The 17818-nt window shown below is 40.6% G+C and overlaps 1 protein-coding gene and 1 long non-coding RNA gene across 2 annotated transcripts; both read left to right on the forward strand.

Annotated features, from left to right (window-relative positions):
• Nucleotides 1-10575: 10575 nt before the first annotated feature.
• Nucleotides 10576-15751, forward strand: LOC146490273 (kelch domain-containing protein 10-like; the record flags this gene model as incomplete). The annotated part of the gene is made up of 6 exons (XM_085153383.1): nucleotides 10576-11508; nucleotides 12108-12190; nucleotides 12290-12368; nucleotides 14387-14433; nucleotides 14936-15056; nucleotides 15582-15751. Coding segments are annotated over exons 1-6 (663 nt in total), but the record flags the coding sequence as incomplete, so codon positions are not given.
• A 25-nt stretch (nucleotides 15752-15776) lies between these two features.
• Nucleotides 15777-17207, forward strand: LOC146490274 (uncharacterized). The gene is made up of 2 exons (XR_014872886.1): nucleotides 15777-15950; nucleotides 16297-17207. It is a non-coding gene; the product is annotated as an uncharacterized LOC146490274 (long non-coding RNA).
• Nucleotides 17208-17818: the final 611 nt, after the last annotated feature.

Consider the following 17818-nt stretch of genomic DNA (forward strand, 5'->3'; position numbering starts at 1 on the left):
CAATGTCCTTTGTCTCATTAAAGACTAAAGCTTGTCTTTGACCGTAGTGTGGTAAAATGTGAACAGCTGCACGTACTCTTGGTGCAAGGTCACAATCATAATGTGACTCACAAGACTCACAAGAACTCACATAACTGGACATGAGTTCTTGATTCTATGGAGATTAACAGTAATCCAGAAATTTACAAATTTGTCCTGGGACATCGTGTAAATGTTGTTCCTGGGACATCGTGTAAATGTTGTTCCTGGGGCATCGTGTAAATGTTGTTCCTGGGACATCGCGTAAATGTTGTTCCTGGGACATCGCGTAAATGTTGTTCCTGGGACGTCGTGTAGATGTTGTTCCTGGGACATCGCGTAAATGTTGTTCCTGGGACATCGTGTAGAAGTTGTTCCTGGGACATCGCGTAAATGTTGTTCCTGGGACATCGCGTAAATGTTGTCCCTGGGACATCGCGTAAATGTTGTCCCTGGGACATCGCGTAAATGTTGTTCCTGGGACATCGCGTAAATGTTGTCCCTGGGACATCGCGTAAATGTTGTCCCTGGGACATCGCGTAAATGTTGTTCCTGGGACATCGTGTAGAAGTTGTTCCTGGGACATCGCGTAAATGTTGTTCCTGGGACATCGCGTAAATGTTGTCCCTGGGACATCGCGTAAATGTTGTTCCTGGGACATCGCGTAAATGTTGTTCCTGGGACATCGTGTAGAAGTTGTTCCTGGGATATCGCGTAAATGTTGTTCCTGGGACATCGCGTAAATGTTGTCCCTGGGACATCGCGTAAATGTTGTCCCTGGGACATCGCGTAAATGTTGTCCCTGGGACATCGCGTAAATGTTGTTCCTGGGACATCGCGTAAATGTTGTCCCTGGGACATCGCGTAAATGTTGTTCCTGGGACATCGCGTAGAAGTTGTTCCTGGGACATCGCGTAAATGTTGTTCCTGGGACATCGCGTAAATGTTGTCCCTGGGACATCGCGTAAATGTTGTTCCTGGGACATCGCGTAAATGTTGTCCCTGGGACATCGCGTAAATGTTGTTCCTGGGACATCGCGTAGAAGTTGTTCCTGGGACATCGCGTAAATGTTGTTCCTGGGACATCGCGTAAATGTTGTCCCTGGGACATCGCGTAAATGTTGTCCCTGGGACATCGCGTAAATGTTGTTCCTGGGACATCGTGTAAATGTTGTCCCTGGGACATCGCGTAAATGTTGTTCCTGGGACATCGTGTAGAAGTTGTTCCTGGGACATCGCGTAAATGTTGTTCCTGGGACATCGCGTAAATGTTGTCCCTGGGACATCGCGTAAATGTTGTTCCTGGGACATCGCGTAAATGTTGTTCCTGGGACATCGTGTAGAAGTTGTTCCTGGGACATCGCGTAAATGTTGTTCCTGGGACATCGCGTAAATGTTGTCCCTGGGACATCGCGTAAATGTTGTCCCTGGGACATCGCGTAAATGTTGTCCCTGGGACATCGCGTAAATGTTGTTCCTGGGACATCGCGTAAATGTTGTCCCTGGGACATCGCGTAAATGTTGTTCCTGGGACATCGCGTAGAAGTTGTTCCTGGGACATCGCGTAAATGTTGTTCCTGGGACATCGCGTAAATGTTTTCCCTGGACATCGCGTAAATGTTGTTCCTGGGACATCGCGTAAATGTTGTTCCTGGGACATCGCGTAAATGTTGTCCCTGGGACATCGCGTAAATGTTGTCCCTGGGACATCGCGTAAATGTTGTTCCTGGGACATCGCGTAAATGTTGTCCCTGGGACATCGCGTAAATGTTGTTCCTGGGACATCGCGTAGAAGTTGTTCCTGGGACATCGCGTAAATGTTGTTCCTGGGACATCGCGTAAATGTTTTCCCTGGACATCGCGTAAATGTTGTTCCTGGGACATCGCGTAAATGTTGTTCCTGGGACATCGCGTAAATGTTGTCCCTGGGACATCGCGTAAATGTTGTCCCTGGGACATCGCGTAAATGTTGTTCTTGGGACATCGTGTAAATGTTGTCCCTGGGACATCGTGTAAATGTTGTTCCTGGGACATCGTGTAAATGTTGTTCCTGGGACATCGCGTAAATGTTGTTCCTGGGACATCGCGTAAATGTTGTTCCTGGGACATCGCGTAAATGTTGTCCCTGGGACAACTTTAACGCGAGAGCAAGAGCACATGTATTATATTAAAACTGATTTTTTTTTTAATTATTCTTATACATCATAGTCACCTAATTAGGTTGCTTTTGAAAATAACATTGTAATGTGTATCTAAAACGAGGTTTCATACCTCATCATACGCAGAACATTTGTTTTTTGCCGTCCTGCGGTGGGAATTTACGAGGTGAAATCGAACGCATCAGCAGCCCGTTAGCAGTAACGCAACGAACAAAAGAAATGGACTGGTTCTTATATAGCGCTTTTCTACTCTTTCTGAGCACTCAAAGCGCTGTACACAACTTGTACATTCACCCATTCACACCCATTCGCACAAGCACATTTTTCTAAGTAACATTCACACACATTCATACTCCGATGGATGCATCGGAGAGCAATTTGGGGTTAGTATCTTGCTCAAGGATATTTGGCATGCAGACTGGGGGATCGAACCACCAACCTTCACGATCAGTAGATGACCTGCTCTACCACCTGAGCTACAGCCACCCACTGCAAGAGACACTGCAGCGGAGGACTGTCCGTAAGTAAAACATAATTTTAACGCCAAAACTGGCTGGTTTTTTTTTCACATGAAGCGACCTTTTTATAACTATTTTAGAGCTCAGAAGCTTTTCGGCACTGAAGCTCGGACCTGCTTTGGTTCCGTTTTGATCAAACAGACGAAAAAAAAAAGTTGATCTGATTTCCTCTTCTTGAGCGATACCATTATCATTGCTCTGATAGATTTTCCTCTGGGTTTAATATGTGGGAAACCAGTAAGGTATCTTACTTTAGCCAAGTGGCTTTCCTTCGATTACATAAACTACTGAAAGCACGCGGGGAGTCGCTGCTGGAGATGTGAGCGAGTTGTGGGTTCACGGGTCGCATTCCCCCTGATTAAACTGAAATGTCCAAAGTCACGTTAGGAACGGTTGTACACATCAGACAACTTCACGTTAACAGCCGCCTTGTACAAAAAGGCGCCTGTTGCTACTTATCTAATGTTAAACGGTTAGAAAACACTTTTTGTCTTGAGTATACACCTAAGATAAAGAAAGAAGGCAGTTAGCATAGCCTTAGATAACCTGGTAAATGGTGTCACCCAGACAACTTCATGTCTTATTATCTGTAACTGTCCGAGAATTTCAGATTCGATAGGAGTGAAAACATCACTAATGTGGCTTCATGGGAATACAGAGGCTCCATTGTGTGTGCTTTATCTGATTGCACCAGCTTGGGAAAAGTAATATATTACACATTTACCCAGAGGATTGTCAGAGACTGGTTGATTTAAATCTTTACCTCATATTTTAAGTTCGGTACCATCTATAAAGTGCATTTCCTTGGAAAGAATATATTACTGAATTTCTGATTAACATCCTCCCTAACAAGTCAGCTACCAGAATACAATACTGACACTACTGTTGGTCCAGTAACTCCACAGATCACTTCCACTGTACTGATGAATGTTTGTAAAGCAGTAATAGCTTACTGTATTTAAAAAGAGGCCATGCAGTCTCTTTTTAAATACTTTTTAATTTGACCCTTTTTAAAAAAAAAAAATCCAAATTATTTGTTGTATATTAGCTGGGTTTTTTTTTTTTTGCAACACGCTAACAGTTACTCTGTGTATAGTCCTGAAGTGGCCTCCACACAGTAGCATCCACACAGGAAGTGATTTGGTTGTTTCCTTCCCATAGCATTGTCACTGGCTGTGGTTGGTAGTGGATAGGATACCAGGCTCTGGTTGCTTAGGCAACACTTGTGTATTTACTCCCCTCGTGTGTCAGTCAATGACATCCTTTGCACTCATTGGTGGTCAGTTCAGTCAGTCAGGACTAAGAAAAGTTTAACTGCCATTAACTTTACTGATCTCTGGTTTCCAGTTTGATTGCAGTTGCTTCCATAGACTCCCGGTCCCACAGAAGTCTGTGGGAAACTAGCCCTGACTTTTGTAAGCACTTTTTAGATTTTGTATCAGGCGACAGAGGATAAAATATTTATTTGATCAATTTTGGTCATTTCGTCACGAATTGGTTGCGAAACTCTTCAGTTTGATGCTTCATAACACAACTTGATGAACCTACACCAGAGGTGCCTCTGTCCATCTTTTGCACTGTTCTATACTGTATAGAGCAGTGGTCCCCAACCTTTTTTGCGCCACGAGCCGGTTTATGTCGGACAATATTTTCATGGACTGGCCTTTAAGGTGTCGTGGATGAATACAACTAAATAAAACGAGTACCGGTACCCAAAAAAAAATATTCATAACACACGGGAAAAGACCCAGGGAAACCAGAGTTAACAATAAATACCCTGTAAACCATACATTTCACACCCGAGCATCAACTCTTGTGGCCCAGTACCAAACAAAGTATCAAAGTTGTTTGGTACCAGTCCGTGGCCTGGGGGTTGGGGACCGCTGGTATAGAGGACACTCCTAAACTAATGGAGATAGTGGATCTGGAGCAGATGCCATGGAGAGTTCAGCAAGGTGATTCACAGGCCTCACTGCACATACTGTCTGGACTGGACCCAGCTGTGCTCACCTGAAACTGGACTTCGGTATTGAGTCTGTACTGCTGCATGGGCTACAGCAGGGGTGTCCAAACTTTTTTCACTGAGGGCCACATACATAAAAATATAGGAGGGGCTGGGCCACTTACTAGAAATTAGGCATATAACCTTAACTTTAGTGTATTAAACTTAGAAAAATCACTTACAAGTGGTCGAATATATTATATTGTTGAATATAATTAAAGACAAAACTGCCTTCATCACAGCTTTCCATAAATGGATCTTTATTGATTTATTCAGAAAAAGCTTTGGTAGCTCATTCTCAGAACAGCAGCCTCAGATTTCTTCTTAGACAGAAGATTTACAGCTCAGAGAAAAAACAATAAAAGGGGAAAATGGGACGGGTACATTTCAAGCTTGTTATTTAAGTTATTAGGCTTAGCAACACACCTATTAACGTTCGTTTGAAACCGTTATCAACATTAACAGACTGAACTGGACTTAATAACAGGAGTGCATATAATTTTAGTAAATTATTCTGGTGAGTATCAGCTGCGCTGGGTATGTAAATCGGGACATCCAGCCGCGGTGCTGATCGCCACTCGTGCCAAAAATCCAGACAAATGTCACTTGATCAAGGAGCAAATCTGCATCAGATGAGATCAGCTGACTTTGCGTGTACGTGGGCAGTGCACAGCGGCGTGTACTCTGTGTGTTAACAAGAAAAGCGTATATAAGAAAGTGGTGTGCAAAAGCAGGGTAGTGACAGAATTGATGCGCATTATTGATATTTGAAGCATGTGTACCTGCACATTAACACACGGGTACTGTGGAATATATTTTTTACTCACCTAAAGTGCTCGTCCACTCCCCGCAAAAAAATAGCAGCTGTGCGGTGTCTGTGGCATCACTCTCATCGCATGCGATGGAGTAAAGATCAAAAGCACAGCTTTATCAGACAGTTGCAGTTTAATGTTGGCTGACAAGTCTTCAACAACTGGATTTCTGGACATGCTGACGTTGTTGATGGGCGCATTATTTCGGTGACTTTAACGAGGCCGTGTTTTATGAGGTCTCCATCTGAAAAAGGCTTGCCATGTCTTGCGATGAGTTGGGCGACCTCATAGCTGGCTATTGTAGCCTTTTCCTGGACCTTTTGAGCACGAAAAAATTACTGTTGCTGACCCCGCAGGAGAGCTACCGTTTGCTTTAATTTCTGCTCTCGCTCAGCACCAGTGTAGGATGCATAGGCCTGATGTTTGGTTTCATAATGACGTCGTACATTATACTCTTTCATAACTGCCATAATTTCAGTGCAGATCAAACAGACACACTTCCCCTTGAATTCTTTGAAGAAATATTCACTCTCCCACCATGTCTGAAATTTTCTGCATTCACTTTCTACCTTTCGCTTCTTTGGTTCTGCCATGTTTAGTAACTAACTTGGGCTAAATTTCTTCTGTGATTGTCCTTTTTGGTGGAGCAACTGCCTCGATTGACAGTAGCTCCCCCTGGTGTTAAAACTAAGAAGTGCAATACACTCAAACAAAAGTTGAAGTGCGGGCCATATTCGATTCTATTTATAAAATTACTTGCGGGCCAATTAAAAATGGATCGCGGGCCAACTGCGGCCCGCGATCCATTTTTAATTGGCCCGCAAGGCCGGAGTTTGGACACCTCTGGGCTACAGCATAGAAGAGATCATTTTTCCCTGATCATTACACGTGTACAAGGAGCAGTCTGAATGATCTAGCACCACAAAACAATAGGAGGACATTTTTTTCCTCTTGCTTTTATTTTAGATTGGAGCTTAAAGTGGCTAAGTTTAAAAAGATCTCCTTTTATCTTGTTCCAACTTTGTTTCAGCAAGTGTGCGTGTTTTATAAAGAGCGGAGTTTATGCAGGTGAGCAGCAGACTGAGTTAGTGGAGCTACAGGTTTAAGGTAAAAATGTAAAGAGGATGCAGATTTGTTTACCTGTTCAGCTGATAGCTGTCCACGTATGGTCACAAATTCTGGTCATCTGAATTTTTCATAGTTGCACATGAACATTTCTTCATGCTTGAAGTTTTTTTCTCATCAGTACTGTTGTGTTTTGTCTTTGGGCCCCAGATGTGCTTGGGGCCCAAGCTTGGTGCTTTAATAGGTACATGTTAAACTCGACTGCGATTGGATGATTTATTGGGTCAATGGAGCAGATGGGCTAACGCTAGTTAGAGTATGCTCACAGTTTCGAAACATTACAGTTTCTTTAAGAGCGCCATCCCGTTTCATTTGTTTGGCTGATATCTTCACATATTGAGAATAAATTCATTAACACAGAGAAATCTATAAGACTTAAATAACCTATGTAAGACAGAAACCAACATAACAACATAGGAACAGTTTTGCTGTGCTATTTTCACCACAGGAGTTGATCATGGTGCTCAAACGTTATTTAAATTCCAGTGGGCAGCATTGCAGCAACCTGAGTTTTCTGCGACTCAGATTTCTGTAATAACATGATTACACATCCTGCTGCAATAACAGTATTTGTTGATTGAGTGAGGTTCAGTAGCTGCAGGAGAAAACCTCTTTACTGAAAAAAATCCTACGACGAATCTGAAGTCTCAGAGTTGGTTAAATAGTTTAAAAACAACAGTAGAGTTTCTTTTTAGAGTAACTTGTAATATTTGTTGGAACTGTAATTGAAATCAAAATACACAGTTATTTGCACAGCCTTAATTAGAGCTGCTTCATTATAGCAAATGATTGCTTTCCATAATTGGACCTCGAAAACCACAGATTCTCTGACTGTCATCTCAGCCTGAGCCGAGTTTTGGCTTTCAGAAAACACTTGAACAGAGGTGCATTTGAATTGTAACAGAAAACAAACGAGTAATCACTTTATCCTAATTATTCTGTTTTATTTAGAATCACTGGAAGACAAAATGTAAAAATGTTACATTTAAGAATAAACTGTATTTATGCCAAAAGCTGGAACTTCCTGTTTCATAGTATCCAAAATATTAAAGAATGCCTATCACAGATTAGCTCAAATAAAATAGAAAAGTTCAGTAAAATAAAATCTAATAAGGTAAAATTTACAATCAAGAAGGAGTTTATTTACACAGGAAAGGTTAAATAAGATTTTTAAAAAAGAGCGTCATAAATCAAAATCTATATTAAAAACAGAACAGGTGCTTTGATTTGTAATAGAGGACAAAATGAGATCTTAAAAACAAAAAAGTCATTGTTTTAGGCCGAATATTTTCTTTTTCTGAATTGAAATTAAAATCTCATTAATAATCCAGTTATGTTCTAACCAGTATGTGAAGGTGTTGTGACCTCAGAGCTGTTTGCTCTTGTGACAGCCTGATAAGACAGCGGTCAAGGCAGACTCCAAGTCCAAACAGAGGAAAACTAATGGCTTTGTAAAACTGAGTATACTTCCTCACTTAGAGATGGAAAATTACTGCTCACAGTGAGAAAGAGCAAAGCTATTAAAACTCAGCTTACATGTGATGTAAAAGCACGCTTAAATGAGTCACTGGTGCTGTTTAGTGACTTGTAGTAATATAACTGATATAACTAAAGCACCACTGCTTGTTTATGCGTATATCACACAGTAAACCGACCTTATATCCATCTGTGTTCTGACATTTCACGGAATGATTGATTAGCTGACGAACGATAAAATAATAACAACAACAATAACAAAAGTCAGTAATTTCATTGTCCATTGGAAAAAGAACAGCCCTTAATATTTTTTATGCTGTAAAACTAAATTACATTTAAAATGAGCCAGTAGTTCATGTTTTACATTTTAGTCTTTTTTATATTTTCAACTTTTTGAAGGTGGCCTTGGGTTAGAATCCACAGGCTGGCTAGGCAATTTTTCTGTATTGAGTTTCCATGTTCTAAATGTGCCTGTTTTGGTTCTCTTTAGTACTCTAGCTTCGCTGTCTCTGCCACAACAAGTATTTAAATATACGTTTTTGAAATGCCAAAAGATCATGTGTGTCATCAGCCATCCAGGACACCATCTATTAAAGCCAGAGAAAACATGCTGAGCGCAGTGTTTCCCATAGCTGTATTAGTTTTTATTTAAGCAGGAAGTGAAACTCTTGAAAAGAAGCTTTGTTTCCCTAGAGTGCTATGGGTGTTGGCATGTTTCAGGATACTGGGAGTAACTCCACCTCCAAGAGAATATATGAAGAAGTCATCCGTCAGGGAGAACATGAGGCTATCTAGTTAGCATCAAGTGGACTTTCAAAATAAGAGTGAGGAGGATTATTCATTAGTAAAATAGCTAGTAAATGTGGGAACACAGTGACAGATGGCCCCTCATACTCACATCCAGCCCTACATGCACTTCTGAATCACTAGTTAACCTCACATGCAGCACTTTGGACTGTGGCAAGAAGCTGTAGTACCCAAGCCACTGGAGGAACATGCAAACTCCAACCAGTAAGGCCCCAAACAGCTGGTTGATTCAAATTCAGTACTGTAACTGAGTAACATTAAACTTCTTATAGGCTTGAAATTTCATATTTCAAAACTGCAGGAAATTACTGGATAAATGCTTCCCACAGTAGGGGTTCAGTCTGGATTTAGCCTGCTTTCTTTGTAGATGAGAAACTTGAGTGTCAGTTTGAAGGTTTCTGCTTTGTTCCTTGTTCAGATGCTGGGTGCTCTCAGTCGGTACTAAAAAGGTATCCAGTTGGTATTCGGGGGTATGGCTCCCCACGCCCTCTAGCAGATCATTACACGAAGGAACCTTTTAAATACAAGCGCGCTCATGCTCACAGGTGTACACACGGGTGCTCACAGATACAAACTACACCCTTTTTGGCTCCTACTTCTCCTCCTGTGTGCTGTTTATCCTACATGCTGCACAATAATAATTAATATTTAGTATTTACTGTTATATTCACATAGATCATCGCAATGATGTTGTTTATTATATTGCTCTCTCCTTTTTGCTTGTTTTCTCTTTGTCTTTCTCAACAGGTGATCCAGGTGATCGATATATGTATTTTTTGTCTGTTTGTTTTGTTGGTTTTTGTTTTTTGCCCTTTATCACCATTCCTCTTCCCCGCTGTTTTTCTTTCCCTCGTTCCTTCTCCCTTTTCTTTCCCCCAGTCATGTCTGTCCCGTGTGTAGCAAGTGAAAATAAAATAAAATAAACAATAAAAGCAAAGGTGAATCAAACAGACCAATATGGCAGGGCCGGGATGGTCAATTTGGTCAAGTAATTCCGTTGGGCATCTTTCTTTGCCTTTAGACAATAATTCCGATGGCAAACGAACCAAACGGGACAGGGAAAAAAAAAAAAGGTATCCAGTTGTTTTGTGCGTCAGAACAGTTTTCCAAAGGCTGCTGTAGTCACTGGCCATCGGGTAAATGCAGAACAAACAGGATTCATTTGATGAGTAAAGTTAATGCGCACTCAAACCAAATGTCTTCAGTAAATTAATTCAGGAGAAAAAAATGTGTTCATTTGATAAGAAGGTTATCATTCAACAAGGAAGAAGGAAGAAGAACAGCATAAAATTCCTTCAATGCCACAATGTGCATGTAAATAAAAGTTATCTTTCTTTATCTTTCTCAGGACTCTGCAGGCAGTCGGAAAAAAGATGCAAATGAGGGAAAAGCTCTGATGGGTTCTAAAATGAAAGTTAAATTAGTGTAGTTGCGTGCAGGATTATAAGTACTAGAGTTTTTGGAAAGTTGAGTAAATTATGATTATATTATCGTGTTATATTATTATTATTACACTTCAATTCGGGCTCTGTTTGAGGAGCGGTGCTCCAAAAAACTTGGTGTAGTCCATCTGCTCTTTTAAGATATGAACTCGGGAATATCCACTCATGTTCTGGTGGTACAGATAGTTTTTAAAGCATTTATTGGGTGGCTTGGTGGGGTGGCTGTAGCTCAGGTGGTAGAGCAGGTCATCTACTGATCGGAAGGTTGGTGGTTCGATTCCTGGCTTCCCCTAGTCTGCATGCCAAATATCCTTGGGCAAGATACTAACCCCAAATTGCTCTCCGATGCGTCCATCGGAGTATGAATGTGTGTGAATGTCAGTTAGAAAGCACCTAGGAAAAATGTGCTTGTGCGAATGGGTCTGAATGGGTGAATGCACAAGTTGTATAAAGCGCTTTGAGTGCTCAGAAGAGTAGAAAAGCGCTATATAAGAACCAGTCCATTTACCATTTATTGTGTAGTGGTTTGCGCATTAGCTTAGAAAGTAAAAGGTTGCAGGGTCAGTTCCAGCCACAGCCCTCCTGAATACGGAAGCAGCTGTTGCTTGGGTTTTTCCTTTGTCCTGTCTCCTGTAGTGCAGCCTTTGTTTTATCCACTTTGATCAGGGCCTGTTCACACGGACGGAGATGAAACTCATCTTTTTGCACCGTTTAATAACTTACAGCATCCAGGTGGAGTCAGTCAGCGGCTCTAGTATCTGTAGCGGCAGTGAGAGCAGAATTAATTTTAAAAAATGTCAACTTTTAACAGAAAGAAGGATATTTAGTCCTGCATATCATCGCACAATGAAGCTAAAAAGGTGTGACCAGTCTGTAACATTTGTTCTTGGCACTTTTTAGCCATGATAGTGGGTCCATATAACGCACGACTGTATACATTTACTTTCTTTTAGAAGATGTTCCAGTGAGAGTGAGGGCTGCCAGGAATGAGTCAGAATAACCCCTGTTTGTGGAAACAGCTCCCCCTGAGAAGCAGCCTGTCCCCGTGCGACCGCTACAAGCACGCCTGCTGCAGCTACAATGCAAACGTCTACGTCCTGGGAGGCAGAGAGAACAGATGCCTGAGGGACTTCTGGAAATACAACGTGGGTAAGGGCCCCCACCCATTAATAGCCATGCATATATAAAGATGCAGATCTATAGAAAGACGAATGACAGAATACTTCCTTAGAAGCGATATCCTTGTGGCTGGTCGCAGAGTAGCCACTAGAAAGACCTCTTTTTAAGAATTACATATTAGGCAGAGTAGCCAAAAACCATGTTCAGGTACTCATTTACATAAAGTCCTCTCTTTAAATGACCAATTAGTCTACTACTTAAAACAGCACAAAAGCAACAGACAAATGTTATGACTTAACACTTTGATCTTCACTAAGATCTATCCTTTCAGGTATGGTTATGATCACCTCTAGCTCTACCCTGGTGAAGGCTACAATGCTTCAAATCTCCATCTTTTATATGCAGTCTTTTATTAGAAGATAGCACCAACTATTTCTATGGTATTTGGGCAGTGCCTTTGTGCAGATGTAGAAAGTGTTGCAAGTCGTTCAAGTTTATGTACACACTGTCATTCATGAAAAAAGATGTAACATTTGTTGATGTTTTTTGCTGCATTCTCATAAAACAGCCTCCTATAATATTCTTTTTGTAATCATCAGTTAACAGCACTGCTGTGTTCAGTATTTCAGTGTCTGATGAATGGACCGAGTTGAGCTGCAATAGTGAAACGGCACCAGAGGAGCTACAGGGACATTCTATGGTAGCTCACAAGGTACCTTCAATTTCTTTAATCATTGGACATAAAGCAGAGAGACCATCTTATGACAGCGGTGGGCATGCAGAGTATGTTTAACAGCTTTGAACTCTTCAGGGTTTCCTGTACGTGTTTGGAGGCCTGTTGGACTCTGCATACACCACATGCAGATGTGCTCTCTGGGTGTTCGACATCGGTGAGTTTCACTACAGTGCAGCATGGGCTGGCAGCCAGTCACACTGCTGTTGTAGTCAATTCTCAGGCTCAGCAGGTGAAACATGTTGCTGCATGTCGATCCTCCTAATCCCTGTAAAACGTTTCATTCCTCTGTGTCACTAAAGCTGAGAGAGAAACCTGAGAGGGTCTCCATCCTCATAACAGCGGTGTCATGTGCAATACAGGTTACTGAAGTAACATGTTTTACGTATGTGAACAAAGTCCAGGTGACTCTAAAGGCATATAGAAACAACATAAGAAAAGCTGATTTACCCCAACACATATTTATCAAATGGACGAAAACTGCAGCTGTGTTCATTTCCTGCTCTAACACTTCCTGTGTTCTTCACTTCAGCTCAGTTGTTATTCTGCTTGTTCCAACATAACCTAAATTCCATCTCATGCACAGTTTTTTTCAATTCTCACCACTTATTATATATAAAATCATATCACATCTGTAAAAAGCCCCCGAAACCCCCACCCTCAAAATCAATTGGTTCTTTTGTTTTCATAATAACTATAATATGTTTAATAAAGCAAATGTTTTACACAATTGTTACATTTTACCGAACTTGGATATTTCTAGAAGTATAAGCTCTTGACGTTTTCGTTCCACTCCAAGTGTCACAATGTAAAGAAAAATCTAGTTTTGGTTCAGCATGATGGGATCTGTCATGACTTGCATAAAATGCAGCAGTTTCATTTCTTTGACATAGAGCAACAGAGACAAGCATTGAAAAAGTGCATTCTGGGTAAACTTTCAAGGTTAATATCCCCATGTGAAATAGGTGGATAGGTCAATGTAGCGATAGCTGTGGAGTGGAGAAACAACACTGGTGTTACCACAATCTTAATGAAAGTTAGGACAGATCACACTGATCAAAGCAAGTTAAGGTCCTGAAGATGTTTTTCTAAGTATTAGAAGGGTCTCAGGATCAGCAGGTCATCCCTTCAGTTTCTGAAAATAATTATTTGGCATAAGACAGGATATCCACTCTTGTCATTTTATAAACACTAACATTCAGCTGCCAGAGCTCATCACACCCACACAAACACTCAGAGTCAACCCAGTTTCATCAAACAGTCACAACCTTTTATGTCTGTGAATACCACTTTGCATCAGTCTGCTCTCAATATTTTGCAGTTTTTTGAAAGGCAAAAAATTTCCACATTTGGAGGTAGGCGGGGTTAGTGGCGGCATGAAGCGTTTTGCAGTTCACGCAAGAGACTATACAACTCACAGTTTTTGTATAATTTTTATCCCTCAGCTGTGAAAGGCTGATGGGGTATTGACACATGCTTATGAATGTAATAACCCAAAAATTAAGCGATGTAACTTTGTCAAATTCTTACAATATATGAAAAATCTCAAGGCTAGTTTGAATTTCAGTGACCTGGACCTAAAGGTCAAGGTCAGAAGCAAAGTTTTCTGAAAATCTTATGACTGTTATAATTCAACAAGTAAGTCACCTTGCATCAAGATCAAATTGCTACCATAGGTGTAGTTAACAAAACATCTCGGACAAGTTCGAATCTCAATTGAGTTGAAGGTCAAGGTCAGGGGTCAACTTCTCTTAAAATCACCTATGCTAGGAAGCGGACAGGTAGCACAGGTAGCTGGTGGTATTTTTAAATATGTTATTTATTAAAACTATTTTGTCTGGTTACATTTAAGCATTAAAAACGACAGGATTAGGTTTAAAACTGTCTTGGTTTAGGTTAAAATATAACATTTACCACGTCTTTTAAAGCCTCTCTACTATGGCCAACTGGACAGTTTGTGTCCCTGTAACAATAGATTTCATAAGACTGGGCTGCACAACAGTGTGTGTCAGTGTATTTCAGAATCATCGCGGAAGTGCCTCTCCTTTTTGTATGTTAGCATTTACTTACTTTTTTTGTCTTGGAGTAAGGCTGACAGATGTTGTAAAGATATCATATCCATTTTATTGTACGTCGCTCTTTTAGTTTAATTTTCTTGTGTCATTTGTGTTTCAGCAAAGCAGAAGTGGGTGCAGTGGCAGGGAAAGAGGAGCTTGCTTGAGGTACCGAGCATTTTTCATATCTAAATGATAACATGTTCTCTGTCTATAGAAAACAATCAGATGGTTAGATCTCATTATCAGCTTATAACAGAAATAATTAACCGCTCAGTCCTCGTGTGCTGCCCTTTGTTTTGTATCACGCAGTCACAACACTTGGAAGCACATCAGTGAACACTGTGCACAGTTCCTGCCATCCTTTGCTTGTTTTAGCTTGTATCAGTGGAATAGAAGTCACACACTACCCACATATTTGTTAGAACTTTAAAGGTCAAATTGATGGATTTGCAGTGTTTCCCCACAGAATGGATATAGCTAAGTAGGAACAGGATCACCAAAGTAGGAAGAGAAAGGTTAGGGTTAGGTTGAAGAAGCCCAAATTTAATGCATTTTTTTGTGACTGTTCAATCAAGGTCATAGAAGAAGATCTATGTAGGAATACTGGCCTGCTTGTTAGTAGCTTACCATCTATTCTAAATGTATTTCTCTCTCTTTCTGTGTGCAGACCCAAATGCCGACCAACAGGAAGGGCCACAGCGCCGTGGTGCTCGGCTCTGCCATGCTCATGTACGGAGGATTCATTGACATGAAAGGCACCTCCCAGGATTTCTGGAGTTTGGACTTTAGTGAGTTTAAAACTGACAAAAGGGAAAATTCAGTCAGCTCCTTCCATATAAAACTAACCAAATCTTAAAATTCCCACCTCACGCATTCAAAATCAGCTGACCTTTTATGGTATTTGCCAGAGTTACTATCAAAAGATTAATTGTAGCTTTTGTTCTGCATGATTTTTCTATAAGCAACTTTGAGTATTAATATAATTGGATATATCATAGTTTCAGTAAACTGCATCATTTTAGTCCCACTTGATGCCAAGCTCATCTTCTAGCTGTGATTCCATCTTGGTCAATATAATTTTATAAACTGCTCATATTTACCAGTGTGAATGTAGTTTATAGCTGTGAGATGGAGAAACAAATTGACAATTAAACTGAGCTGAACCGTTTCTAGGAGTGAAATCTCACCCATATTCAGTTAGAGGGCAGCATGTGAACATCATCAGCATTGTGACACATGCAAACACAATGTGAGCTGCAAAATGAGCATTAATTATAGATACTTGTTTGTGTGTGTGTGTGTGTTAATGGCAGATACCATGTCTTGGTCCCTGCTGAGTGGCTCTCAGCAGGACTCATTAGGCCCAGGCCCCAGACACAGTCACTCAGCTATAGCCTATCAGGGCTGCGTGTACCTGTTTGGAGGCTTAAAAGGTTTACGGGAGCAGAGAGACTTCTGGAAGTGGAATTCCAGCAGCCAGACATGGAGTTTGTCGGTATTTTTGAAAACTGGGTGCAGTGAAAAAGATCAGTTGCGACATTCTGCCTCCAAGCCAGAATTGCAGGAATGCACCACGTGTTGGCTGTTTCACTGCCCTCTGTGCCCCACTTTCAGCCCTACTGTCAGGGCAAAGACTGAGGAGCAAATAAATGGACACATTAAAAATGCTTTGCCTTTCAAAGGTCTGTTGGTATTAAGTATACCTCATAGTTAAATTTATAAATATGCCCTTCTTTTCAGCACCTCTGCAGTCTCTTTGTTGACTTAAATGTTGCTTTTCACATTGTACAGTTCAGTTCATTCATCAGCAAGAGAAAAAAGTGTGTTTTCGTTAAATATTTTCTTTCTTGTTCACCACATTTCCTGACAGCTCTTATGATCCACACCATTTTGCTTTCATTATTAAGGATGGCTTGGATATTTTTGTTAACATGTACAATCTGATTGTTAGATAAACTGATTGCATTCTATACAACTGCATTTAAATCACATGTTGTTGTTTTTCTTCTTCTTTTTTCTCTCCTACAGACAAAATGATATGCCGGTGCACTTTCACTGCCCTGTCTGCAACATGACAGTCACACAGCGTGGGGATATGGCAAGTCAATTATTGTCATGTCAGCATTCAGGACCGCTCCCCACTGAACTCTCTGTGGAGCCCCGCCTCCCTCTCCATGTCTCGTCTCCAGCATCTAAACCATTTTCTGAATCTTGGGTAGAACATTCAAGTGCTCTACCCTCTGTGCTAAATGAAACTGTGGCATGTGGAAAGTCCATGGAAATGAAATGCCCTCACTGTGGTCTTAGTCTCCTTACAAAAAAACTTCAAGGCTGACATCATGAGGAGGAATTCAAACAGGTCAACAGATGTTTGCCTGGCCTGTCATCTGCAGTGTTTTTGTGTAGAGGGACTTCTTCTTCTTTGTTTTTCAGTTTGCAGAGGACATGGAGCTCTTTTTACATGTGCTGACGAGCAGAGACTACAGGTCAATGCGATGTCTGACACTTAATGGACAGATGAAGGCACTGGCTGTTTGTTTGTGTTTTTTATGTGTTGTTGTGGGTTTTTTTCAGTGTACAGAATTCCAATTAAGTGAACAACATTTTATAATAAGCTTGTTTTATGTCCATACTTATAGTAAAAAAATTTAGTGTAAATGTAACAGCATTGTTTATACTTCTAACTTCAAAGTAAAAAGCTTACAGTTGCTATTAACATTTATGTATTATCCTGTAATCAATAATATTTTTAGACATTTTACGAATTAACCCTCTGATCTGCACTTACTTTTTTTGTGACTACTACACTGCAGTGGATCAAAAGAATGACACAGGTTTGATCTTAAGGATCTAATATTGTGTGTGTTTGTGCATGACATTGCAACGCAAACATGTATTTGCAAGACAGACTGGAATAAATTATGACGCATCAAATATTACACAGGCTGCAGTGAATTTTTGTTGATACAGACTATTGAGCTTTGAGTTTCCCAGTCAAACTTAGCTTTGACCGCATGCTAACACTTTTACTCTTGTGCATTTCATAACAAGACACCATAGCCAAAATATTAACAAAATATATATTAATAAAAGATTCAAAGCTGCAGCACATACAGCAACAAACACTGTTAGTAAATGTGTCCTGGACTTTATGCAGGTGCAGAAAGTGCTGCTGTAAGTAAGCCTAACAGCTTCCAGATCACTTATTTTTCTGGAAAGATGGTAGGAAGGGCATTACTGCTCATTTCTACAATCTCCCAGATCTTGGAATACAAGCCTTTGTCCCATGAAACCACTTCACAGTACTAGGAGTCCACTAAAACCTATAAAGAGAGTGATCCTGGAAGAAATAGGGCGCACACTAGTGAACCTCAACAATTGCAGGACAGCCTTGTCCCCGATGCTTATATAAAAAAATAAATAGGAAGATTTATGAAACCATTAGGACTTTATCACCTTTTTATCTGAAACGTTACTGGTACTATATATAACCTAACTGGCATTTAAAGAGTAAAAAAAAGAATGTAGATAAAATTTTGGTTTTGATGAA

The sequence above is a fragment of the Neolamprologus multifasciatus genome, unplaced genomic scaffold (genome assembly GCF_963576455.1).
Source record: "Neolamprologus multifasciatus unplaced genomic scaffold, fNeoMul1.2 scaffold_47, whole genome shotgun sequence".
NCBI classification, from domain to species: domain Eukaryota; kingdom Metazoa; phylum Chordata; class Actinopteri; order Cichliformes; family Cichlidae; genus Neolamprologus; species Neolamprologus multifasciatus.